The 25,324-nt window shown below is 34.0% G+C and overlaps 1 protein-coding gene across 1 annotated transcript; it reads right to left on the bottom strand.

Moving 5' to 3' along the window:
- Positions 1-21,258: 21,258 nt before the first annotated feature.
- On the bottom strand, positions 21,259-24,945 carry LOC132284026 (factor of DNA methylation 2-like). Its single transcript, XM_059786086.1, has 8 exons — positions 24,606-24,945; positions 23,568-23,646; positions 23,016-23,105; positions 22,824-22,949; positions 22,263-22,475; positions 21,924-22,161; positions 21,747-21,817; positions 21,259-21,657 (listed from the first exon to the last, which is right to left on the bottom strand). Exons 2-7 carry the CDS (start codon positions 23,589-23,591, stop codon positions 21,768-21,770), a joined length of 741 nt encoding a protein of 246 aa, XP_059642069.1. The 5' UTR covers positions 23,592-23,646; positions 24,606-24,945; the 3' UTR covers positions 21,259-21,657; positions 21,747-21,767.
- Positions 24,946-25,324: the final 379 nt, after the last annotated feature.

The raw sequence follows: 25,324 nt of genomic DNA on the forward strand, positions 1-25,324 counted from the left end.
TACTACGCATAACAAATACTTCCTGTGCTCACTGCATTCATCGCCGTACAGATTACCTCACTTGGCTATATTGTGAATCCTACTTTAGTGGACTTGAATTGGTAGAATTTATTCTGTACTACGCATAACAAATACTTCCTGTGCTCACTGCATTCATCGCCGTACAGATTACCTCACTTGGCTATATTGTGAATCCTACTTTAGTGGACGGTGGAGAAAAATAATTGGGAAAATATTAGCAACTCACGTGACGTGCGTAACATGATATCACCGGAAATTTAGTCATTGTGTCCATCCAAATACATATATACTGAATACACCTCCCAAGACATTTAATTAAATATGAAAAATACTTAGATTCGCTCACTGTGAGCGGGGATCAATAATAAATAAATAAATTATTTTTAATTATTAAATCAAATATAATGGGAGTAAATACCCGTTTATCAAATAACGATGATTTAATTATCATTTATAATTTAATAATTAAAAATAAGATGTTCATTTATTATTAAATATAGTGTAGATTCTAACTAATGCGAACATAAATATTGTCCATTAAATATTTCCAGTTGTATATAATGGAATTCATGCCTTTGTATCATACTACTCCACTTTTTAATTAGCTGATAATAATATAATATTAGCAAAACCTTTAAAATATATATTAGCAAAATAGCATAATAACAGTTTTATATTTGAGTAATTGAATTTAAGCCTATTTGTAAGCGGATTAATCTAACAAATGTGGTTTATTCACAAAATCAATGTGATTTATTCACTGGATTTGGTGAATAAGTTCAACTGGGAAATATATTTAAGAATCATTTTTTTTTTTTTTTTTTTTTTTTTGACATTTTGCTAGATCTAGCATTTCAAAAATGTAAAATCTATGAAGCATTTACTCTTGAATTAAATATCATGTGATTAATTATTGTATATTCTTTGAGACTGAGGATAAAAAACGACACTTAGTCAACGCCTTAACCAGGAACTCATACATATTCACCTGGAGCCATCTAGATATGTCAGGAGTTGATTCATCTATGTCATGTCACTACCTTAACTTAGATTCAAACTTTTAAGAATAATTAACTCCCTCCAACTCACTCAACGGTCGGCTATTGTTGAGACTTAAATCTCCCCTTTATCACACATAATGAAAGAATCATCACATCACATCAACACAAACATATACGGAAATAACAATCACATACATCCACGCACAATATAATATTTTACATGTTCACTCAACTTTAGGGTTACGTCCATAGGGGAAATAGTTTTCACTATTATGAATTAAGGAAGAAAATTTACAACCACATGTCAAAACCCCACTCACTCACTCGTCATCTCTTTTGAAGTTACATGTATACACTTGGGAATTACATATATTCTCCCCTCTACTCACAACACTCACTCTTGAACCCCTTACATCTTTTCTCTCTTCTCTCTTTAAACCTCTCATACCTATCTCTATTTATAGAGTTTTCAAACTCAATTCCTTGTTGGACAAGTATTCCTCAACTTACTTACAAGAAGTTACCATAATGATCAAAACTCAAAAAAAGAAACATAATGGGATATACTTTCCTCTACAAATTTCAACCTTTCAAAACGAAAAATGAAAAAAATTTCTGCACACAAATTTTGAGTCACAAACTTAAAAATCTCCACCTTGGCTCAAAATTTTATCTTCACGTGCTTCTCTATAGCTCCACCTCGAACAAGGATCTCTTCATAGTTCCACCTCAAGCTCTTCATAGCTCGACCTCAACTGAATATTTCTCCACCTCAAATAAAGCACTACGATGAACTTAATAAACACTCTAACAATCTTCACTTTTTCTCAAATTCATCATTCTTCATTTTTCTTCTATCTTCTCTATCCATCCCATTGGTATTTAATTGCTTACGCATAGCAACCTACCAATATTCAACTCATCTTCATCAATTGTTTTTCTGGATCAAAGCAACAAACGATTTATCTTCACTCTTTATATTCTCCTTCATTCTTCACACCCCTTGCCTCATATTGAGAACTAGCACTCACTCTTTGCTTGTCCCCAAAACTTGTTCCTCGTGGGCTTCATTTCTATCACCTTTGCACATCTTGAAAATGAGCATCCTCTAGCTTGTTCCAAAACTTGTTCGTCATGGACTTCACACCATCAACATACCTTCTGTCATCATCAACTCTGATTGAATCTCCAGAGCACTTCACGATCATCTTTTGCTCTGACAAACTTCACAACAATCTTCTTCTACTGATGTTTAGGACCAATCACAGGCTCTAACCAATCATCGACTCTGAAACCAGTTGTTGGGGATAATTAACTCCCTCCAACCCACTCAACGGTCGGCTGTTGTTGACACTTAAATCATCCCTTTATCACACACAGTGGAAGTATCATCACATCAAATCAACACAAACATATATAGAGATAACAATCACATACATCCACTCACAACAAAATATTTTACATGGTTCATTCAACTCTAGGGTTACGTCCATCGGAGATAGAGATTTCACTATTATGAATCAAGGAAGAGAATATACAACCATATGTCAAAACCCCACTCACTTACTCATCATCTCTTTTGAGGTTACATGTATACACTCGAGAATTACATATACTATCACATTTCCTCACAACATTCATCCTTGAACCCCTTACAACTTTTCTCTTTTCTCTCTCTCTAAACCTCTCATACTCATCTCTATTTATAGAGTCTTCAAATTCAATTCCTTATTGAACAAGTATTCATCAACTTGCCTACAAAAAGTTACCATAATGATTAAAACTCTAAAATAGAAATATAATGGGATACACTTTCCTCTACAAATTTCAACATTCTAAAATGAAAAAAGGAAACTAATTTTTTGCACACAAATTTTGAGCCACAAACCCTACACTAACTTCAAGCCAGTCAGGCAGAAACAAAGAAGTTTTGTGCCAGAGTGAAACCAGATCATATTGGACGAAATGGACAGACTGTTGGAGGTAGGTTTCATTAGAGAAGGTCAGTACCCTTCCTAGTTTTCCAATGTGGTGGTTGTCTAGAAGAAGAATGGAAAGTAAAGAGTCTGCATTAATTTCACTAACTTGAATAAGGCTTGTCCCAAAGATAGCTTTCCCTTGCCTAAAATCGACCAAATGGAAGATGCAACCATTGGATATGAGTGTCTGACTTTCTTAGATGCATATTTAGGCTATAACCAAATACCCATGCACCCGGACGATGAGGAGAATACATTTTTCATGACAGAACGAGGGACTTATTGCTAAAAGGTGATGCCGTTCGATTTGAAAAATGCAGGAGCTACATATTAGAGGTTGGTTAGCAAAATGGTGTAGGTGGCGGCGGGGGAAGCCAATGGAGGTAACTATGGTGGTGGTGGAAGGCAATGGAGTTGCCGGCAGCAGTGGTGGTGGTGGTGGAAGGCAGTGATGGTGGTGGTGGAAAGCAATAGAGGTGGCGGTGGTGGAAGGAGGTGGTGATGGTGAAAGGCAGTGGCGATGGTGGAAGGTGATGGCGCTGATGGAAGACGATGGTGGTGGTGATGGAAGGCGGTGGCACTGGTGGTGGTGGAAGGCGGTGGCACTGGTGGTGGTGGTGGTGGCGATGATAGAAGGCAGTGGCTTTGGTGGTGGAAGGCAATTGCGGTGGCGGTGGTGGTGAAAGGTAGTGGTGGTGGTGGTAAAAAGTGGCGGTGGCAGTAGTGGAAGGTGGCAGTGGCAGTAGTGGAAGGCGGTGTCAAAGTGGTAGTGGTGGAAGGTAGCAGTGGTGAAAGGCAGAGGCGGTGATGTTGGTGGCTATGGTGAAAGGCAGTGGTGGTGGTGGAAGGCGGTGGTGATGGTGAAAGGCGATCGCAGTAGCGGTGTTGTGGTGAGGCAAAGGAATGCGGTGTCGGTGGTGAAAGCGGTGGCAGTGGTGAAAGACGGTGACAGTAATGATGGTGGAGGCAGTGGTAGTGGTGAAAGTTGATGGTGGTGGTGGTGAAAGGCAGAGGCGGTGATGTTGGTGGCTATGGTGAAAGGCAGTGGTGGTGGTGGAAGGCAGTGGTGATGGTGAAAGGCGATCGCAGTAGCGGTGTTGTGGTGAGGCAAAGGAATGCGGTGTCGGTGGTGAAAGCGGTGGCAGTGGTGAAAGACGGTGACAGTAATGATGGTGGAAGGCAGTGGTAGTGGTGAAAGTTGATGGTGGTGGTGGTGAAAGGCGAAGGTGGTTGTGGTGGAAGGGAGTAGTGGTTTTGGATTTGGAACATGAGGATTTTTTGAGAAGTTGATTTTTTTATAAAAAAAATTACTTGGGAATGGAATGGTCATTTAATAGGTTTAGTTGTGGAATGGATTTTTCATTCCAATAGAATGACCATTCCCACTTTAAATTGCATACTAAACAAATGAATGGTTGGAATGAACATTTCATTCCATTCTATTCCATTAATACACACCAAACGTAGCATTAAGGTCAACGTTGGGATAGAAAAACCCTTGGTAATGGTTTTGGAGTGCGTTGAACTCAAAGAAGAAAACAGCAGCTCAGCATGGAGCTGAGGGGGCGGTATGGTGGTCAAGGAATTTAGGTTATTGTGAAAGCAAAAGTGGAAAAAAGAATTTGATCGAACAAATTCCACTACATAATCTGGCATTTTAATCCTTTTGCTTCCCTTACAAAGACTCTTCTACTTTTCTGCTTGTATAATTATTATGTGTTTTGTAAATCATTATTGTTCAAGTAGTGTTATTAGCTCATATTTTTGGTTGAAAACAATCTTTGAGTGTATGAATCGTTATGCAATGACAAATATGATATGGTTGCTGTTGTGGAAAATTGTGAAGATTCCAGCTTAACTAAATGCTTGCATTCGAGTAGTGGTTTTAACTCGTGTTCTCAATTTCAGAATGTTCATTTGGTTTGCACAAAGAAGTTACTCTCCCATTTGTCATTTTGAGGTTTTAACATAACACTTTAGTAGTAACTTTGGTTAACATGTGAAAATTTTGTTTAAAAAGGCAATACTGAAGTAAAGTGGATCATATGTATTTGCCATTGAAGACCATTTAGGACAGGAAGGGATAAGAATGGAATGGGCATGCAATGTTATGGTAATGCAACCATGTTAACAGCTGTTTTAGCTCTTTAAACCAATATTCTGTAGTCAGTGATTGCTAAAAACAAAACACACACACAAAACTGTTTTTTTTTTTTTTTTTTTTTGATAAGTAACACACACAAAACTGTTGGGGACTCAACATGGTAATGCAACCATATTATTATTGAAAAAGTGTGTGAAAACTACCCTTAATATTTTCACATTATGCAAAATTACTTTCAATCAAAAAATTGATATAAATTAGTGCTGTAATATTTGTTTTGCCCTTTTATTCTTCCGAAATTATTCAAGTGGGTATATACTCCTAATTATAAGAGTGTTATATGCACATTACTTTTTTTTTTTTTTCCTTTTTCTTTTTTTTTTTTTTTTTTTTTTTTGAAACTTATTTATTTATATGTATCTCTAAATTTCATTTTTTGAAACTTTGAGAATTTGTAAAATATGGATTTGAAATTTTTGAGATTTCAGTTTACTGTTTTCTACTAATTTTTTTTTTTCGTACCAACACTGTTAAAAAAATAAATAAATAAAAATTCAAATATCATTGTGCACTGGTTTTCGAAGTTTGGAATAGATTTGTTTTCTTTAGTTTGCACTTTATTTTTATTTTTTATTTTTATCTTTAATTTTCTTTTATACTTTTATTTTGATTTTAATTTTCTATTTTTATCTTTACTTGTTTATTATTGGCATCCTCCAATAATGTCTTTTTCGTTTATTTTACAAAATTATTTATTTTTAAATATGTTATAAAATAGTTCAATAAGAATAATTTAGTTAACTTAATGTTTATATTTGTTACCTATTTACACCAAATAAAAAATTTAGAGTTTTTTTTTTTTTTGGTAAGTGAAGGGCTTCCTCTAATAATGTCCTTTTCAATTATTTTTTAAAATTATTTATTTTTATATATTTTTTAAAATGAATAATTTAGTCAAGTTAGTGTTACCAAATTAAAATATATATATATTTTTACTTTATCAACCATCAAAAACCTTTTTCTGATTTTCTTTCTCCGCTTCTCTAATTATTGCGAAAGTTCCACTCCTAATTTATTCAAATTTTCTTTTACTTCCTTCTCACTGGTAAGCATTCAATTGATTTTCTTAGATTGTTTTGTTTGTTAGTATTATTATTTCTTCTCAACTTTATCCTTTTATTTTTATTGAATCTTCTTCTTTTTGTTTATTTATTGTTTGTTTAGTTATTGTAAGATTTAGATGCGGAGAATTAGTAAGGTCATCAGGGATTAAGCTAATTTCATTTAAATTAGGTTTTGAGTTATTGTAATTCACTTCAGCTTTTGTATAAAAATTCTGACTTTGTCAGGAATTCTCTCTTATGGAAAACATGAGCGAGCAAAGTGGGTTACTTTCTATTTCAATGGGAAGCAATAACGAGGAGTATGTGAATGGGTTTAGCCAACAACACATACTTCAGTGGGTTTCGGTGTCAGTGAATCAAGAAAAGCCATCAATTCCTGATTGTGAAAGTGAGATTTCCGGCCCAAACGGTGTGCAATCTCAACATTTTGGTGATGGGTTGATCAGAGTAGATGAAGGGGATAGGCGGTTTGGGATTATCCAAGAAAGATTTTTTTGGGGATGGGGACCTCTTCGAGCTCATAGCAGAGTGGTGGCCATACACAAATATGCTTCCTCTGGCTTTGCAGGACAAGCCCGACTGCGCTCGTTCCAAATTTTCAAGGAAGCTATGGAAAACAAGTGTGATGGCAATGCCAATGTGAAGTTTACTTGGTATGGTGCTTCTAAGAATGAGATTAGAAAGATAATTTCTAATGGTTTTGGTTATTATGGGAAATCTGAGCCTAAGAGCAATGAATTGTATGGCCGTGGCATCTATCTTTATCAATCCAATTGGTCTATGAAAAGGTAAGCAAGTATTTCCAACATTTTTCTTAAATTATTTTTCATCATCAGTTGATTTATGTCATATGCAGGACATACAATTGGTAATTGTTTAGTGTCTGAGTATTGTTGATTGTGTGCAATTTCTTAAGAATAGATAATTATTGTTGTGATTTTGTACTGTCCCAAAAAAAAAAAAAATGTTATACTTTTATTTTTGATCAATCCTGAAGTACTTGTCATTTTTTTTTTTTTTTTTAAATAATATATTTTACATCTTTCCATATATGTTATTGGAGTTTAAAATTTTAAATTTGAATATTCAAAATTTAGAAGGACAAATTAATAATTTTTAAGGAGACAAGGCACATGCCCCTTAAAAATTCCTACTTCCCAAAAGCAACATCTAAACTGGGACAGAGGGAGTATTTTTTTTGTTAATGGGCTTGTTTTACAGTGTTAAATCTTCCAATGCTGATGAGGATGGTTTGAGGCATGTACTGCTTTGTCGCGTTATCTTGGGGAAGACGGAGAGTATCCATCCGGGGTCTGAACAGTGTCATCCGAGTTCTGAAGAGTTTGATTCTGGTGTTGACAATCCTCCAGATCCTACAAAGTACATTGTGTGGAGTACCCACATGAATACTCACATTTTGCCAGAATATGTCATGAGTTTCAAAGCTCCTACTTGTTTAAAAGCCTTAGAAGGTAAGGAATTTGACATACTTTTCCTGAGTTCAATTGTTTTAATGGTTTCCCATAATTGAAGATGTAGCATTCATTTTTTTTTTTTTGCCTTTGAATTGATCAGGGTGTCCGATTCCTGCTCTAATGTATATGCTTCCGAAGTATTTACCTCCTCGTACCTTCAGTTTGATCTCCAAGTATTACAATTATCGCCAAGTAAGTATCCATACTAACTATTTTCAGCATAAATACTTTCCTTTGGAATCATGTTCATAATATATAATTTTTTCCCAGTAATCTTTCATTCAAACTAAATATGTGTGGGAAAAGTATCTCTCTTTTATATATATATATCTTTCCTTTTCTTTACTTTCATTTAATTTTTCGCAACAGTCATCCTCTAATAATATTCCCTGCAAATGTAGTGGATTAAATGTTGTAAGGGGTCCAACACCTCTCAAACAACTGTATCAATAGAACAATTCTTTTCTAAATCATGTTTTCTTTAGTTTAACTAATTTTCTTTCTAGTTTTATTTCAGTTTTTCAATTACTTAATTAATTTCTAGTGCAATTTCCTTTATTATTTCTTTTCTGCGACTTGAATTTTTATTCTTAGTAGTTTCTCTGCTTTTAATTTGATTTTCGTAATTATAATAGCTTACTTAAGATTCATTATAGTTTTATTCTTTGCATTTCGTTCTTCCTTTTTAGTCATGTTCTTACCAAAGACTAATTGAACTCAATTGAGAGTTTCGTGTTATCTCTCTTATACATCTCATGATCTATAATTCTTTCTAAAAGAGACTAGATCTTTGAAAATGAACCAAGCATATTGGTTCTGGCACGCCCGCATTTAGCCAATTTCTAAAATGGCAGGCTTAACCTATTTAAGGTTTAACACAAACTTTTGCTTGTTTTTAGCATATTTTTCTCGTTAAGAACCCCTGTCATTAGACTTAAAGTAGACACTACACACTTGTCTTTGCCTTTCAATTTGGTTGAGCACTCACCAACATCTAGATTTACTGAGTTACTTATAACAACAGTTTCTTTACCTTCAGTAGCAGATAGTTTTTGACGTAGCGGAAAGTGATAGATTGTTCACATGGAATAGGTTACTTTGAATCCACAAAATAAGGTATTTTGAATCCACAAAACAAGAGATAAATTCATAAAGAATTCTGAAATATTATTGATAAAAAGGTTATATTATGCTTTTGCAATACATAAATATTTATAATAGAGAAAACCTTGAAGAAAACTAAAATCTAATCCTATATGGAAACTAATCCAAGAAATAAGCATAAAAATAAATTCTCTCTAAAAAATCCGAAAAAATAGAATACGAAACCTAATAAATAAAAAATACTAAATCTAAAATTTTAGAGCATTTCGATTTCGTTAAGGCCTCGAATAAAAATTCTGAAATAATCGGCAGGCCTCCTATAACATAATAAAATATGATTTCGGAGCCCTAAATGAAGTTTTTCAACCGAAAACCAGCATGGTCAACAAGGTTTAGCTAGTAGGTTTTTCTTAATGCATCGTTTCCACCAAAAAAAAAAAAAAAAAACTATTGGTTTGTAAAAAACGGACTTGTTGAACTACTTGGCGAATTGTGTAGAATTATGTCCTACATCAGTCCTCTTTACTTCAAAAAAACTCGTCCTCGAGTTTGGCTATGAATAAAATGAATTATTGCATACCACAAAATCATATTGTTCACTGCCATGAGAATCTCCAAAGTACAACACCAAACTATTTTTTATCGATATATTTCGGAATAAATAATTCCTCATTAACAATCTTCTCAAATAATGATACTTCACTAATTTGAAGCCCGAATTCTTCCATACCATCTTGGCCGTCTAATTTGTAAAAATTATTAACCCACTGATCATCAATTAATTCTTATTGCTCAATTTCAACATCGAACTGATCTGTGTCACCATCTTATTCTTTTGTTGTGTTAAAGTGTTTTTTGCATCTACCAACTCTTGCAAAGGAATTAATGTTTTCACATCATTTACTTTATCTTCTTAACTAAAATAGGTGAATCAACCAAAATTTTCTTTTGATCAACCTCAATAATGCCAGTCGTTGCCTCAACAAAATTATTATTATTCTTGACGTCACTATCTTTCTTGTAAATTTTCTCTCTAGACTTTTTGATAGATAGACTATCTTTCTGACAATTTCGATATTTTTGAAATATCAACTCCTATTTGATGGTAAAAATTTAGCTATGAACATTCATTTCATCTTGTACTATGATCGAACAGAATGTGATCCTTCTCTCATTCGATGAAACTGTATTTGTTCCCACCAAATTGAAGCCGATCCTTTAAGCTTAAAGGCAATAAGCGGAACTTGCTTGTTTTCAGGTACATTAAAATATTCAAAAAATTCTTCAACTTCTTCACTCTAGTCCAAGACATCTTCAATAATAAAATTTCCATTGAAAGTTAGTAGATGAAGTTTTACCTGAAATTCAAGATTGTTACGTCTACCTCGATCATGGAGTATGCACTCCTCATCATCGAAAAAATCATCAAAATAATCCGCATAGGATGGAAGCCTAGGTGGATAAACATGAACATAACTCATGTTTGGCTGGCTGTGAGACACATCATCAGCACAAACACGAACTGAACCACGAACCTAGTTGCCACCAATTCCTTAATCAATTGTTACGAACCGATCTTAAGTATGCATGGCTGCCGAAGGGGCATGCACTCCCCAATCAACGTAATGAGAACGATTGCTGCTAAGACGATCAATCATCATCAGACCAAGAAAAGACAAGGTTCTGATACCAACTAACGCAGCGGAAAATGATAGAGTGTTCACACGGAATGGGTTACTTTGAATCCACAAAGTAGGGTATTTTGAATTCACAAAATAAGAGATAAATTCATAAATAATACTGAAATATTATTGATAAAAGGTTATATTCTGTTTTTGCAATACATAAATATTTATAATAGAAAAAATCTGGAAGAAAACTAAAATATAATCCTATATGGAAACAAATCCTAAAAAAAACCATAAAAATAAATTCTCTCTAAAAAATTTAAAAAAATATAATAAGAAACCTAATAAATAAAAAATACTAAATCTAAAATTTTAAAGCATTCCAATTTCGTTAAGGTCTCGAACAAAAATTCTGAAATAATTGGTAGGCCTTCTATAACATAATAAAATGGAGCCCTAAAAAGATTTTCTGCCGAAACTAGTATGGTCCACAAGCTAAAGCTAGTGGATTTTTCTCAATGTATCGTTTTTACCAAAAAAAACACTATTGATTTGTCAAAAACGGATTTGTTGAACTGTTTGTCGAATTGTGCATAATTCTGTCCTATATCAGTTTTACGTTTGAAGTCAGTGTTAAATAATTATAAGCTATTCAAATATGCCCCTAATTTATTCCTACTTATATTAACTGTAGATGTGTATTGATTATTATTTCTAATATGAAAAAAGACTTTTGCTCATTGCATTCTTCTACCTATCACTTGCAGATTGTGAATACATAACAACAAAAGAAATTCTCCGACAATTAGAATTTTCATCTAGTAATTTTCAACAATTAGACTATTCGTAGAAGTTTTAGTCAACTACTGGGTCTTTTCTGATCCAATTTGCCGTTTTTTGACTCCTTTTTCCTTTTGTCCTTTATCCTGGTGGGAATTCAGTAGCAATGTAATAACAGTAGAAGAATCAGAGTTTTCTATCTGACTAAGAATAAACATTATTCAAAATGGTTGTTAATACTTATTTCCTTTCTTTTGGGTGCACGACTCTTGGCTTTTAGAGACTTTTGATTATGCAACTCCTCTGCATTCGCATAGAGACTTTTGATTGTGCAACATCTCTTCATTTATGTATTACTAAAACAAACACACAAGAATATGAGTAAAATGAATAAAATCCAAAAATTGATCAAGAGTCTAATCTATTTTATCTTACACATTGAGAAGACAGTAGAAATTCCATGGTTTTGTTGGAACAAATTTAGTGACAATAGAATAAATTAAACTGACCCACTACTATACTGACGAAAATTTACAACTAGAGCAAAGAGAACAATCACAAGTGCACACTTACCAAAATCATGTTAATTAATTGCTCCAGATCATTACTCTCACTTTCCTTTGGTTTCATTCTACATTTTATCACGTCCTTAGTTTTCAGATAGATCTTAGCATCCGGTTGGGAACAAAATTCATATTTGCTTACAGGGTCAATATAATACTGGCAAAAATAAGGAATGGTAAAAATTTAGATAGTTTCCAAAATGTAGGGGAATTGAGAAGTATGACACTTGAAAACTACAAGAAGTTAGATATTGTAATCTATGCAAGACATAGCAAAGATGCATAGTACTTATACATACTGATCGGATGGTCAATCATACATCAACCTTCGCAATAGCACGAATCATTGTAAAATAGGGCTATTGGTCGGGTAAGTCGAACCACTGGGACTGCGCTAGTCTTAAGGCAACCTAAGTATCTAGAGTTATTTAAGAATGATAAGGTGTAATAAGGGGTTGTTGATTAGTTTGTCACTAAGCTAGTAATTGAAGTGTGCATAAAACAAGAATGCTAGTAAATGTAAAGGAAGGAGATCTAGGTAGAGAGGGCTAGGGAAGTGAATCCACTACCTATCCATAAGAATGTTATACATGATTTACTTGGGGAAAAATATATACACATAACCATGAAATGCAACAACATAAAATTGCTACATTACCTTCAAGAATTTTTATGAAATCAATAGGCAAGAATAACTTATCAAAGTATTGCATGTTTTGGTTACCTAAACTAGGTTGCAACCTTAGACATACTCACTAAGCATAGAGTTATCAAGCCCTTAATCACATAGTAGAAGCACATGACATTAGGAATCAAGAATAATCTATCAAAAGAGAACCCTAAGCTATAGACTATCAAATTTCCCAAGCATCATGCCAATAAAAACATTTCCATAAACTCATCTTCATTGTCACTATGAAAATGGAAGCAAAATAATCATAAGAGGAAACAATCTTAAGACAAGATCTTAAACTCAAAATGATCATTAATAGACATTGAAGCTCTTCACATCAAATAAAGCTCTAGTTCATGGAAAGGTCATATATATACATTACATCCCCAAATGTAAATAAAAAACAAGACATGCTTACAAGAAGGAGTTTCATCACCTCCCTAGAAGGGAGTTAGTTACCCATTGCCAAGCTAGATAAGGAAGAAGCTCCATCTTCATGGCCATTTTCATGCAACCTCCTTAGAGCTTCAAGAACACCTTTGTTGCTCTCTTCTCTCTCCTCTAATCTTGTAGAAATGTAGCCTATGAAATGTGTGGCTCTTATCCCTCTTATCTACCACCAAACTAGGCTCTCTCTCTCCTCCAAAAACATCCCCAACCACCTCATTAATAGGGAAATCCAAAGTTGGAAATTTCAGAGCACAAGTGGGCTGTCTCGTGGAGCAAACTGCCCAAATTTCGAGTGCTCGAAATAGGGCCTCGAGCACTCGAATTTAGTGTAAAAAGCTTCATGTTTCACTTGCTCCGCCCAGACCTACTTTGATGAAATGCCCATAACTTTGCGCTCCGAACTCCAAATGACAAACCGTTTAAAGATTTGGAGAGTTGATTCAGAGGTTTAAAAACTTCATGTTTTGATGAAGACCCAAATCTCAAGTCTGGTTGGTCGAAAATGGGGAGAAAGGCAGTACTTCAGTGCTGCCAGGCAGTTCTGCGCACCTCTGGTAACAAGGCCATAACTCTCTGCTCCGAGCTCCGAATGATGAACCGTTTGAAGATTTAGAAAGCTAATTCAGAGCTCTAAATCTTTCATGTTATGATGGAAGTCCAGTTCTCGAGTTTTCAAGGTCAAAATGGCGAGCAAAGTCCAGGTTCCACTGCTGCCAGAAATTCAGCATTGTGACCTTTGATGTTCAAAACTCCACAAAGCATCCTTCTTGCTTCTTTTTGGCCAATGAACCTGAAAATATGCAAAAACGTGCATATGAAGGTAATCTACATAATTAAACAAACAATGGACTTAAATAATGCAATTAAGGGCGCTTGAATATGCAATATTCGGCGCTTATCACATACGTATGCAATGTATAAAGGTATGAGTGCGTGGATATGTATATATATAATACCGAGTCTATTTTTTTAGAATTTTCACTTCAAATCTGTAACGATTCAAACTCGGAGATCCGAATCGCTAACCGGGCCCTAGCCCGACCCGGGGACACCAAGGGTAAAATGGTCATTTCAAGATAAGAGAGAAATGTGAGTTGACTCTAAATGAGTCAAACTAAGTTTATGTAAGTCCTTATGGCCTTATAAACACATTTTGTACGGTTCTAGGTGCAAATACAATGTTTTCACAAAAAATGGCCCTTCTTAGTTTAGAAAATTCTCAAAGTAGTCCTCACTAAAATAGTCATAAATTCATCTACGATTGGAATTTTTGAATATGGTTAGTACCATTGGAAAGCTGACTTAAAAATCTTGAAAATTGACTCAAATTTGACCCAATTTGGAGTTCAAATGAGGGATATATGATCATTTGAAGTCGGGTAAAAAATTATGCTGCACTGAAGGCGTCAGCCGGCCGAAGCTAGTGGGTCAACCGGCCAAAACAAAATTTCAGCGAAGGTAACTTTCTGTTTTGGCCGTCAGTCGGCTGGTGGGCCTTTCCAGCCGGCTGACAGGACCTGGGAGTGACAATAATGGCCCAGAAATGTATTTTTCTCACTGTTTGAGTGCCCAAACGACTTGATATCATAAGAGTAATGCATGAAACCTTTAATTTGATCAAAACCCTATCCCAAACAACCATAAACATGTATACATTGATAAAATAACATCCGTTTATCATAGCGGGGTTAAATTACATCATTAACACATCAATTTTAGTCCGCTTACATCTTTAAATGGTTAGGAAGTTTCAAGGTAAGTTTGAGATCACAATGAAATCATAGGTAATGAAAAATGGGCTTTGAAACCTTTTACAACCAAATATACATACAATTGGTCATCAATTACAAATCATAGCAAAATTGTACATCATTGAAACACATGTTGCCATATACATCAAATTTTATATGCTTTAAAATAAGCTAAACATCTTTTCGACAAAAGGGTCGTCAATGAATTAAAATAGGGTAATGAATCGTCCGTTTCTCCTTTTTCATTTCCTGAAAAATGGTTAGTAGAGGAGTAGCACAACGACTTAGTAGAGATTGCCTAAGTGGCATCTTTTCAAGCAAGGTAAGTAATCACATACCTTACATATAATGAATAGGAAAAAGAGAAGGGATCATGTAAGGGATTCACATGTAACACTTCCATTCTCAAATAACCATCATTATCATCTACATGCAATGTAATGTATGAAATGCTCAATGCAATCATTTATCACACCCACACCCTCACATGTCCACACATCACATCCACACCCTCGCATATCCACACAACCCTCATGCCCAAGAACAACATTATGCTATGTATATAAAAATGCCACAAATTCAATTATTCAATAATTATTGTGCTTTCATAATACAATTAACATTTCTAAGGCCATAACAAGATAAATTAACATTTTTAGCATACTTTAACATTCAAGTATCATCAAATATGTATATAACCAAAAATATCACAAAAACCATATGAGGGAAAATAAATAAACCATCATATAACAATTAAATAACATGTCACTTGCGATTTATACACAAGATAAATATTTAATCACATAAAACACGTCAATTTTGTTGGGAACCGTGCAAGTTTTAAAAACTTTTCGAGGGATTTTAATTCATAGATCTTGATTCATCACATAGAGACAAGTTTTGTGCAAGAATAAAATATGATGTATCATTCAATTAATAGATTGAATACTTACATCAAAGGTCTAAGTAAACCTTTAAATCTTTCCTCTAAAGTGAATGTTCTCACTTATTGTAGATCCCTTAGTAAGATGTCTTCTCTTTGAATCTTCATCTTCTTTGTAATTGTTTTGCCTTTAGGAATCACTCATAAGCCTCCATGAATGACCTTGGAAAACTAGGCTTGTGGGAGCCTCCATTAGATAAGAACATAAACCCTAATTTTCTAGAGAGAGAAAATATATTCATTTTTCCTTCTCATAAAAATCACTTTTAAAATATACATAGACCATGTATATATATAGGCAATATAAAAATAAAGAAAAGAAAACAATAACTCATTCTCAATCTCTAATTCACATGTCTCAAATCTAATAGGATTCTAATATCAAGTTAGGCTATGAGTGAGAATCCTTTGGGCTTATTAATTTATTAGCTATAATGAATTAATAATTGGCCCGGTCCATGGACCCAATTCAATTAATTCATAAATTAATTTCTACTCCACTAAAAGAAATTAATTAAACTCCAATTAAATAATAAATAATCTCTAAGTCAATATTGCACTTTGACCCCTCTATGCATAATTAGTTATCGAATAAATAAAGCCATCAATCCGATTACTTAATTAATATATTTATTTTGGTACCATTGATTATTTCTGACTCAATCACAACAAAACATTTGTTTGATAAAAATAATAATTTAAATAAATAAATATATAATAAATCATTTTGTCTAAAAACACACGAAGGCCTTCGAATTTACTTTATGATCAACCATAATCAATACAAAATAAATACAAGTAGCAATGATGCAAATATTGAAAATATAACCCTCTAACTATTAATTACGTAACTACCCAAAGTATCGGTCTAAGGATCTCGAAGAATCCGCCAAACAATCAAAGTAATTATTAATTAATAAAAGTGTCTATACTTTTCTCATGCTTAAGAGTCAAATGCCATGACGGTGATAGGGAGCAATTGCATACGACGGCTCTCGTAATATATCTCAACCTAACGCGGATCCAGTTCAAGTCTTAATTAATTATGAGTCCATCCATAATTACCGACTATGAACCATTTATGATTACTATTTATATTCATGTATTGATCGCCATCACATACATATATAAATATCTCTTGTAATCAAGTGGACACTATCAATTCTATAATGAATCAAAACATAATACATTAAATTCACCAATTGTATAAAGCATAAATATTTCAGAAATGTCAGGAACTTATGTCACTATAATCCAAATGGGAATTTGCTATGCCAGGGCATATAAATCCCAACAGCTCCCACTTGCCCTCATAGCCAATTCGGATTGCATCTAACTCCAATGTTATCCATGTGACGATCAACACTTTTGATCATAACACCTTTGTTAACGGATCAACAAAGTTGTATTCCAATGCAATGTTATAGCCACGAGTACATTTCCACGCCGGACAATATCATGTAGAACATGACACTTTCCTCTCAGTGTACCTTGTTCCTATATGGAACCTTGGGTCATTGGTTTGGACTACTTCTGCACTATTATCGCAATATAGCTCGATAGGCAGGTTAGTATGCTCCGCAACCTCTAATCATGTATGTATAATGTGACTATGTGAGTATTTAATGATATCCTTGATTCATAATGATAGCTAAAATCTTATTCATTGCTAAATTGTCAAGTAAAGCTTACATACTAGCATTCATCATACATGCATTGGGTAGATGATATGTGTAAGAGAAAAAAATATGAGAATGATAGGTTTCAACTAAATGAAGTTGTGATGGACGGAAGACAAGCGGTGGTCTTGTTTCCAAGATTTCGGTAGCTAGGCCCCAAATGGTTGGATGAGCTGTGGTTTCACGTCAGGGATAGCTAGTCAGTGTTCTAAATGGTGGACAAACAGTAGACTTGTGTCATTTGGAGTTAGAGGCCTCTAGTGTGGATTTGTTTAATGAGATGGATTGGTTGGGAAAGTGCTAGTGTGTGTAGGATGAGATCATATGATTGGTTCGGGGTGGATTTATAGCATAAGCATTGATTGCATTATTAGTCTTGTGATGGACTTGTGTGTGTGTATAATGTGATCATGTTTATGTATATATGTTGTTGCTAATGCCATATATTGTTAATTCCATTATTTCCCCCGTAATAGCATGATCCCTTTACCTTGTTCTTTGTTTTTTTTTATGTGTTTATTAATGGGGCTTTAAGAGTCATGCCTTAGGCATTATCTACTGAGCGGTGGTACACACCTTTTTACTTCAAACATTTTTCAGGATAGGAGTAGATCGGGAAGACCTTTTGTGTTGAAGACTTACTTTAACTCGTTGTGGACTTGGATGTACTGTTGATGTTTATAGATTTTAATGTTTGTTTTAGGGGTTTCAACTCCTATGTTGCACTTCATTTCCTTAGTAACTGTAATCAAATGAGCTACTTGTGTATCATGTATGTTTAAGTAACTTCAAGGCAATGTAATGTAATGTATTGAGGCCACAAGGACACCTCTACTTAAATGTGTGTGTTTCTTCCATCTTATTTTTACTTACGTCATTGAGAATTATTTTTTTCATCATTTTAACTATGTCCATAGGGTGTTTGGGATGAGTTTTAGACTTAGTTTGTGGCCATGGTTGATGCCAAGGAGGTCCCCAATGTCTTAGGCACCCTCGGAGCACTCCAAGGACAGGGCAGAGCGCTCCATAATTTAGGCAGTGCGCTAGGGGCTAATACCGAGCGCTTGCAGCCCCCGACTCAGCTTAAACATTGTTACTCCAACTTCAAATAATGATATCTCCTTCATTTTAACTCTGAATTGGGTCATTCTTGTATCTAAACTGACCGCGTCAAAACGATATTTCCAATGGTCCAGGTCTCACCCATACATTTCAACAATAGAAAGAATTATGTTCATTTTAGTGAAGATTAGTCATGTTTCCTATATGTTAGGAAGTGTCAATTTGTTTCTAAACCTTTCCTTTAGGGATTAGAACTCCATGGGAGGTTCCCTTATGTTTTGTATGTCCTATGTAGACCTACTAGGTACTTCACTTTGGTCAGTTTTGCCACGGTCATGTCAGTTGATCATTTTACCCTTGTGACTTTTAGACTTCTGAGTTGAATTTTAAGAATGGCATTGGGTTTTATTCATTCAAATTTCATCACAGAAAATCAGTATAGCACTAATGTGGATTCCAAGGCATCAAATAATGTTGAATGGCGGTTTTACCTCTAGTTGACCTTGGGTCCAGGTAAGGACCCATGTGACGATTCAGACCCCCCGGTTCGGGTCGTTACAATATTTGATGATGGGTAGGGTTGACCTAGGTGAGAGTCAGAATTTGAATTGATGGCATTATGTGCTTAAATGCTAATTATTTATCGAGTTAAAAACAAGTTTAATTGTTATGTGGTTATGTGAGAATGATTATGGGATTAATGAAGTGGTCATTGAGTTTAAGCATGCTTAATGGTGATGTATTTACGTGCAAGTTGGATATTTGTTTAGCAAAGTGTTTAATGTTTTAAAGCATGTTTAATTGACTAAGTGCTTACTTGTTAAGTTGTTTCGTTTTTAGACAAGCATGTTATACATGGTAAAATGATGGTTAATCGAGTATGAGAATTCTATTTTGTTTGATGGGACATGTTTTTGTGTTTAGTTATGTGTGGTGGTCATTTCGTTCATTATCAAGCACGTTGTAGCTCTTATTATAGTTGAGTATTTATTTTAATGTTGTTTATTCAAGTATGTGAGTTGCGACCTATGTAAGTGAGGTGTTTAATTGTTTCTGAGTCTGTACATGTCCTAGTTCTTATTGAACGAGTAGTGTGAGTATCTTAGCTCGTGGATGAAGCTATATAGTGCGATGTTATTTTGAGCATCTTGTTGCTTTTATAGTACTGTGCTCGGGGACGGCGTAGAGAGATGGATCTGAGTAGAGTTGAAGAGAGAGTAGATGAAGGGCAGTCTCCACAGGACACGATTCAATTGGGACAGGCCAAGGTGTAAAAGTGGATGCATGCCAACCCACAAGTATTAGTAAATGAGGCCTTGTTAACGAGGGTTGTGACCTCAGTTTTTTAGAGCTTGGCACGTACCATTGTTCCGCAAGTGGTACAACGGCCAATTCCTCAACCACAGGAAAAAGAGATGGAGAGGAACCTATGGTGCATTATTTAGTCTGATAAGCTTATGAAAGAGTCGTTTGAAGGAGTTCTAGACCCATTGGTTGCGGACAATTGGTTAGAGTAGGTCGAGAAGCATTTCAGGGCAATGTTTGTGCCCAATGATTGGTTAAAAGATCACTTTAGCCACGTATCGGTATTAATATCGGTCGCGGTGTAACGGACTCGGACAAAGTAAGTATAAACTGGTTAATACGGATTACGTATCGAACTAGAAAAAGGACCATGTATCGATCGATACATCACGTATCGAATGATATGGAAAACCATGATACATACATTTTAAATGAATTTACAAACTAGAATGTACCATAGAAAGATGCCACTAAGATGTCAGATGTCGTTATTAATCCGAGTGGGGTTTCCATTGTCATCTTTAGTGTGTATTAATTAACACTTAAAGCTTCAGAGTCACTGTACGTGTTATTAGTAGTAAGCCCATTCAAGATCGACTGCAACTGTAATCAGTATATGGTAGGAGTAAATAAAATTCGAAAGTGACTGAAACCTGATTTCTCTTCCACCACCATTCCAACGTAGACTATCCTATGTACCAACATTTGAATTTTGTGGTCCCTTCAACTTTGCAAATTCCTCTTTGTTTTTATTTTTCAAGTTATTCCCCACATGAGCGAGAATATACCAACTATATATGATGTAAAAATTGTCACAATCCAGTTCAAAATATGACATACACAATTGACAAGTAAAAACTTGTCTACCACATGGTAGTATTTGCTGGGCAGATCTAGTGGTACAAAAGTGGGCACACCCTTGGATGTCGCAAGGAGCATCTGTCAGACCTCATCTTCTTCATTTGGGTGAACTTATTCCTTGAGAAAAAACCCATAAACACATACATTTAAGAATTGTATTACCCATGTATGTCCACCAGATTATGTGGGATGTTGGGTGAGAAAAACTGTTGGAATAAGTTTAGGATTACTCTAATAGGATTAGGGGCGAGTTTGGTGTGAGTTTAAGACCTACAAAACTCTGAACCAGCCTCGATTACTAATAAATATATAAATATTCTTTTTATTAGCTATAATAAAACAAAAAGAAAGCATCGCCAAGGCCGAATGATCAGCCATGGTTCAAGGAAGTTTTCTTGTGTTTGAACTGGTACTTAACTAATTAATTATAATCACAAGTGTCTTCTAATATTCTTATAATGGAGTCCCATTTATATATTAACTACATATAAGTAATTAGAGGGAGGCCTAGCAATCCCCATCACAAACACTACTGGTGAGATTGTAAAATCCAGTAATTCTTGCTATTATAGACCTAATTTTAGCTTGAATGATTAAATCTGAAAAGGAACAATATATAAGATGATTCCCATGATCTAAAAGCATAAATTATGTTTCCAACATGCTGTCCATTATAACAATTTTGTATAAACTATTTTAAACCAATTATTTCTTTTTTTGGATAATCGATCATAAATATGTAATCAATTCTTGCAACATGCATGAATAGCACAATATAATCAACATATACAAAATTATTTAGATGCTTGAGAAAATCTCCTCCATTTGGGAGGAAGTTTTCTTCTCTTCCCTAACCTTTAGGTAATGAAAAGACTGCAACTAACAAGCACGAGCAGGGTCATATATGTTGGCAAATTGGATGCCATAATATATTCTCATGATCAAAAAAGATAATCTGTATGTGTAATGGCAAAAACAGGGAAAAACATGAAGTCTTAAAAGTTTAAAGCTTGTTTGAAGTTTGAAAAATGCAAGTGTTTGATTAATTTCCCACCATCCACTTCCACAGCCACTTCCTTTCCGTTATACTTCAATTTCATCCACTAACATCTTTTCTCTCTTTTGATCTTTTGAAATTCTCCATCTCAACTACTCTGCAAATATAAATAATATTGATTCTTTAATACCCATGAAAACATGCATGGAAAAAAACATAAGAACTAAGAGCTCAAGCTTCTCTCACCACTTGATCAGCTTCTTGTTACTATATATATTTGTCTTTTGATCCACTCTTTCCCGAGCTTTCTTCAAGACCTGACATTATGCATTTGAAATCAGCTAAAAGTACCAAATTTAGCTCGAGAATCAAAATTGTCAACCAAAAAGAAAGTTAAAATACTATACATGCATTTGACTTAACCTCTTTTGCGTTTGGGCTTGGGTTTGGGATTGTTCATGTTCTGCAACATAAAATTAATAACGTCTTTTAAACTGGCTCTTCTATTTTCTTTCAGAAGCCAAAGCTCCGAAACCACATATCTTCCACTCGGATTATATTCATTCATCTCTTTCAACGCTTTGGTAACAGCTTTATATATTTCACCTCCCGAACTTCTCTTCAAGTATTTTAACTGCTCGTCGTCTTCATTCAGTACTTCCTGCATCACACATTACACACATTAGAAAATTAACATGTTTTTCTATTAATTTCTCCTTTGAATGTTGCAAATATTTTAATCGAATACATCCAAAACCATACATGGGGATTTCCTTGGACAATGACAACTTTAAATGGATGCCACTCAGGGTTGCTCAACTTCTCCTGCCACGAGGACTGCATCTCGGCGGCCTTTACCATCGCTACATCAACTCGGTAACTTTTCTTGAATTTATTGAGAAATGGCTTCTCATCTATTTCCCCCATTCTCTTTATCACAATATCAGTTTTATCGCTCAAAACATGTGACAAACCCTATATATAAAAATGAAATCACATTATGTTATGTATGATGGTGACAAAATTTTCCTAAAAAAAGTGTTTTAGGCAAATTCGTAAGAGATCTTAATTGTAGTCATGACAAGTCCTTGATCCTTTATAGAAAGCTTCATTTAAAAAAAAATAAAAATAAAAACATGAACAGTTTATAAAAGAAGAGTTATCTAACAGACCATTTTACGAAGTTATGCATGCACATATTGACACACATTATATAAAAAGAGAGAACACCACATTAATTAGAACCATTCTCTAATTCTAACCAACTATTATGTATAGGAGCCACAAAAAAGAAAGATGATAAAAGTATAAATGAGTTCATACCGTAATTAGTATCTTACGAGCTTCTTGTAGCTCTTCATTGCTTTGCCGCTCTTTCACTATAAGAGTTTGATTTAAATCCCTCAAATCATCATTATCCTTCTGCTTTGAGTTGTCTTCATTTTGCACCTGATTAAATAAACTACTGAATAATGAAGAGGGTTTCAATTAATTAATTTGGGTACAATGCATTACCTTTTGCTCTTCAAGTTGTCTTAGGAGCTCGGCCGTAGCAGAGATTTGGTTTATACAAGCCAACCAAAGGGGATTGTGTCCCTCTCCATTCTAAACAGACAATAGAAGACATTAACTGTAGGATGGGGGAATTGCATGTATCAAGTTGTGGATTATAGGGTGATTATAGCGGCTCGACACCACTATCATCAACCAAAAAAAGTAAAAGAATAAGTTCAAACCGACAACTACATGTACGTTTCTACTATTTGGTAGATTACTTTATTTTATATGTTAAGATTAATATCTGTTTACCATGGAATATTCAACATAAAGAGTACTTCACTTCTGTTGAAGCAATAAAATAACCTTAAAGAACAAACCAGAGAAATTATTTATATTACAACATATAACATGAATGATAAGATATTCTTACTAGTAAGATGTGCAATCAAATGTGTCCATTACATCTTATACCCATGTTTGTGTGAACATCATTGTACCTCACCACATATTCACAATTATAAGTAACAGCTAAACATTTAGTGAAGTAGAGAAGCAAATTTTACTTACAGTTGGCAAAGGATTCTGTGACATTGACTAATGTGAAATACAACAGACAAATCAATAGATGGTTAAGAAACTTGGAGAACTGCAAAAATCACATGAATGAATAACATTAGACAAATAAACACAAATCATTTTAGGATGCATCACATATATAGGTGTACTTTTTAGCTTCATCACAATAATCGACAAAGACTGAAAACTCCATAAACTACGAAAAATTATTACCTGATCCTGGGAATCATTGGTTCCAGGGCAATCATTCGACATGCAAATAAATGTGTCAGAAATGTGCAAGTGTCATTCAGCCTTTTTGCTTAGATGTGAATTAGTGATTCATCTGGATCATTGGTTGCGGGATCATTGTAATAATTTATCATAAAACATAAGAACTACTGGTTCACAGTAACATTTCTTCAAACACTATCTAGACATTTTATTTTCATGGGACATCTAAGCATGTTATAGCACTATATTAGGTTTATTACCTCTTTTGAGTACAAAATGCAGACTATGAAACTCTTAGTTGATACTAAGGCCCAAGAATGTCTGTGGTATTTCTCACCATCCAAAGAAAAAGATCTAGGGTTTTAGCACACATAGGGACTAAGTGGGTGTGTGAGTTTCAAAATAGAAAAAAAAAAAAGAAAAAAAAAAGAAGGAACTCTCAATTGATTAATTTGCTCGGCAGATAATTCAACTACACTCAATAATTCTCAAATATCAAATTTTCTATTTATGTGTATATGTGAGTATATGCACACATCTATACATAATATATAGTCGTGGATATTTTGAGAGGGACTCGCAAATTAAGTTACTAAAACACAATATATAATATTGATTAATTTGCTCGGTAGTTTCAACTTCATTCTGTAATCTTAAAACTATAACATATTCAACTCCACTGTAAGTTAAATTACTATAACATTTTAAACATATATATCAACGTGAAATATATATATATATATATATATATATATATTTTGGATTTGAATCTATGAGAAAACTCTAGAGATCTAAAGACATAGACGAGAGACTTACACGGTAAACTCTTTTCTCCTCTTTCGTCTCTGCACTTGGGATTGGAAATTTGGAAGGAGAGTCTGCACAACTTTATATTTGGTAACGGGAGTCTGTATGTATTCCCTCACATGCACAATTGTACCACGTTTACTAACTCTTGAGTATTTTGAAGTTTGAATTTAATACGTTGACCGTTCGAATAAGTAACTAAAAATACTTTTAGGCTTTTTCTTTATTTTGACCTAAAATATTTTTTTTATACAGTAATTTTTTTTTTCTAGATAAATTTTTTTTATTAAAACAAGTTTATTGATGAGTAAGTTATTTTTATTAAATTTTAATATTTTTTTGTAAATATTTTATGCAACCAAACTTCAAAAAATAAAAAAATATTTTTTTAAAAAATAATTTACATCTAAACAAACATAACATTAAAGTCTTGGAGGCCAACAAAATTCTTTGTACTTACACTTCTGATTGATTATATACGCGCAAAATGTAAGAATCCACTTCATTGAATCTTATCAATTAATAATGTTGTCAAATAATTCTGTTCAACTTATGGCCCCAAGGAAAATAATAGTGATATTTAGGCCTATTCAAGATATTACTATATCACAAAGCTCTTGATATACACAAATGATTACAAATGTGTAGAAATATGTGACTTGATTATAAAAGAAACACAAACAGATTTCAACCAGTTTTCCCTCAAAAAAAAGATACCAAATTTTTAA

Source organism: Cornus florida, unplaced genomic scaffold (genome assembly GCF_030987335.1).
Source record: "Cornus florida cultivar Cherokee Brave unplaced genomic scaffold, ASM3098733v1 CherokeeBrave_3.0.0_Hap2_Chr11, whole genome shotgun sequence".
In the NCBI taxonomy this organism is placed as follows: domain Eukaryota; kingdom Viridiplantae; phylum Streptophyta; class Magnoliopsida; order Cornales; family Cornaceae; genus Cornus; species Cornus florida.